The following is a 1748-nucleotide window of genomic DNA, read 5'->3' on the forward strand; positions in this document are numbered from 1 at the left end:
GATGACTACCTCGCCCGCTTCGGCCTCGACGACGCTCACCGCCCGAGCAACATCCGCTTCCTCCCCGAAGACGGGGGCGGCAGTATGGGCACCATAGACCTCTTCCACGATCTGCATTGCGTCGTAAGTTCCCGCCCGTTCCTCTCTATGCTTTGCTGATACCGCCTGTGTGCAGGACATGATCCGCAGATACTCCTACATCGAGCACTACCCTGATCTCCAGAACACCATGACCACACGCCCCCGCTTCTTCCGCGACCATCTGAGTGCGTCCCCGTCTCTACCCCCTCTGTCCCCCTCAATGCTGACGGCGCACGCAGACCACTGCCTCGAGATGCTGCGCCAGAACCTCATGTGCCACGCCGACATCGCGTTCATCACGTACGACTGGGTCGCCGGCTTCCCCAAGCCGTTCCCCGACTTCAACACCGTACACCAGTGCCGCGACTTCACAAAAATTCAGCAGTGGAATCGCGCGAACCGCGTCCGCATCCCGCTGGAGCGCATCCAGGCCACGCGGAAGGACAGCGAGCTCTCTGCCGCTGTCGTCGATTTGAACGGTGTGCTCATAGCCCCTGGCCTCGGTATGGGCGGCGCACAGCCCAACTGAACAAAGGCCGTGAGCTGAAGGTTATTTTTGCATCTGTGCTCTCTGGTAAGACGGCCTTATCGTGGGCACTTGACGTTATGCTGTATCCCGAATTGGTGGCTGTCAAATCTTTGTTTTCCATGTAGGCTAGGCTCTCAGAGAATGAGATGAACGACTCAGATAGAACACGGTATAAACGGCATCGAAGTAGATGTGGGGTAGTTCTTGCGGGGTCTTTTTTTTTCGAATGCGTCCGAATATGATATGCACTTCCGACAAGGGTGGAGAGGGACAAATTCGGCCCAAAAGTTAACGCCGACACAATGATAGTCCTGACCATTAGTATGCCGGGCACAACGAGAAGGCAGGGTCCACAGTGTCGGAAGGATGGTAGCCAGCGTTGTCATGAACATCTCGACTCCGTCCGAGTCGAGGTGACTTTGATAATCGTCGCCGATTCGGCGGGGCATTATGGGGTCGAAGTGTGATTTTCAAACCCATTCGAAAGCGCGTTCCGGGCCAACGAGTAAATATTCCGCCCGCGTACTCTCAAACGGGCCTGTTATCTTGAGCTATAGCAGAGTCCGCATCATCTGCGATCCATACAGCGCTCGAAAGGAGCGTCTGCCCAGCGGCTGGTATTCAGGTTGATTCCGCCGCCGGCCCTAGAACTCCTTCAGCTGCCCAGGTGGAGCGTTCTGTACGTGGCCTGGCATGACAGCCTCTTCGTATCTTCCATTGCGCAGACTGAACGCGGAACGTCTGTTCCACAGAAGCCGCCGACGAGGCCGAATTCGACAAACTTGTTTCACAAACACAAACGTGCACTCTTGCTGCAGATAGTGCACGTCCGTGGCTACTGGAAGAGGCTCCCCCACGGGCCGACGCAGCCCCCTCGGCCATGGAAGACACAGAACTGATGGGGCGACCCCGATTCTTTTTTTCTTCTTTCACAGCGGGGCCAAGGTCATGATACACGGTCAAGCTACGGGTACACTCTCGTACACCACTCGCATGCCGTCCCGCCAGCCGTTCCGCCGCGTCTACGGCTCCTCCGCGAGGTCGACATTGTCCCCGAGCCGCACGAGACGCCGCCCGGGCACATGCAGCTTGTGCTCGTACGCCCAGCCCAGGACGCGCGAAAAGTCGCGGCACACAT

At 57.7% G+C, this 1748-nt stretch overlaps 1 protein-coding gene across 1 annotated transcript; it reads left to right on the forward strand.

Annotated features, from left to right (window-relative positions):
- Positions 1–84: 84 nt before the first annotated feature.
- Positions 85–610, forward strand: FIBRA_09149 (uncharacterized protein; the record flags this gene model as incomplete). The annotated part of the gene is made up of 3 exons (XM_012321476.1): positions 85–123; positions 176–266; positions 321–610. The coding sequence occupies 3 exons, from the start codon at positions 85–87 to the stop codon at positions 608–610; spliced, it is 420 nt and encodes a 139-aa protein (XP_012176866.1).
- Between the last annotated feature and the right edge of the window lie 1138 nt (positions 611–1748).

Source organism: Fibroporia radiculosa (assembly GCF_000313525.1).
Source record: "Fibroporia radiculosa TFFH 294 genomic supercontigs, scaffold11254, whole genome shotgun sequence".
NCBI classification, from domain to species: Eukaryota; Fungi; Basidiomycota; class Agaricomycetes; order Polyporales; family Fibroporiaceae; genus Fibroporia; species Fibroporia radiculosa.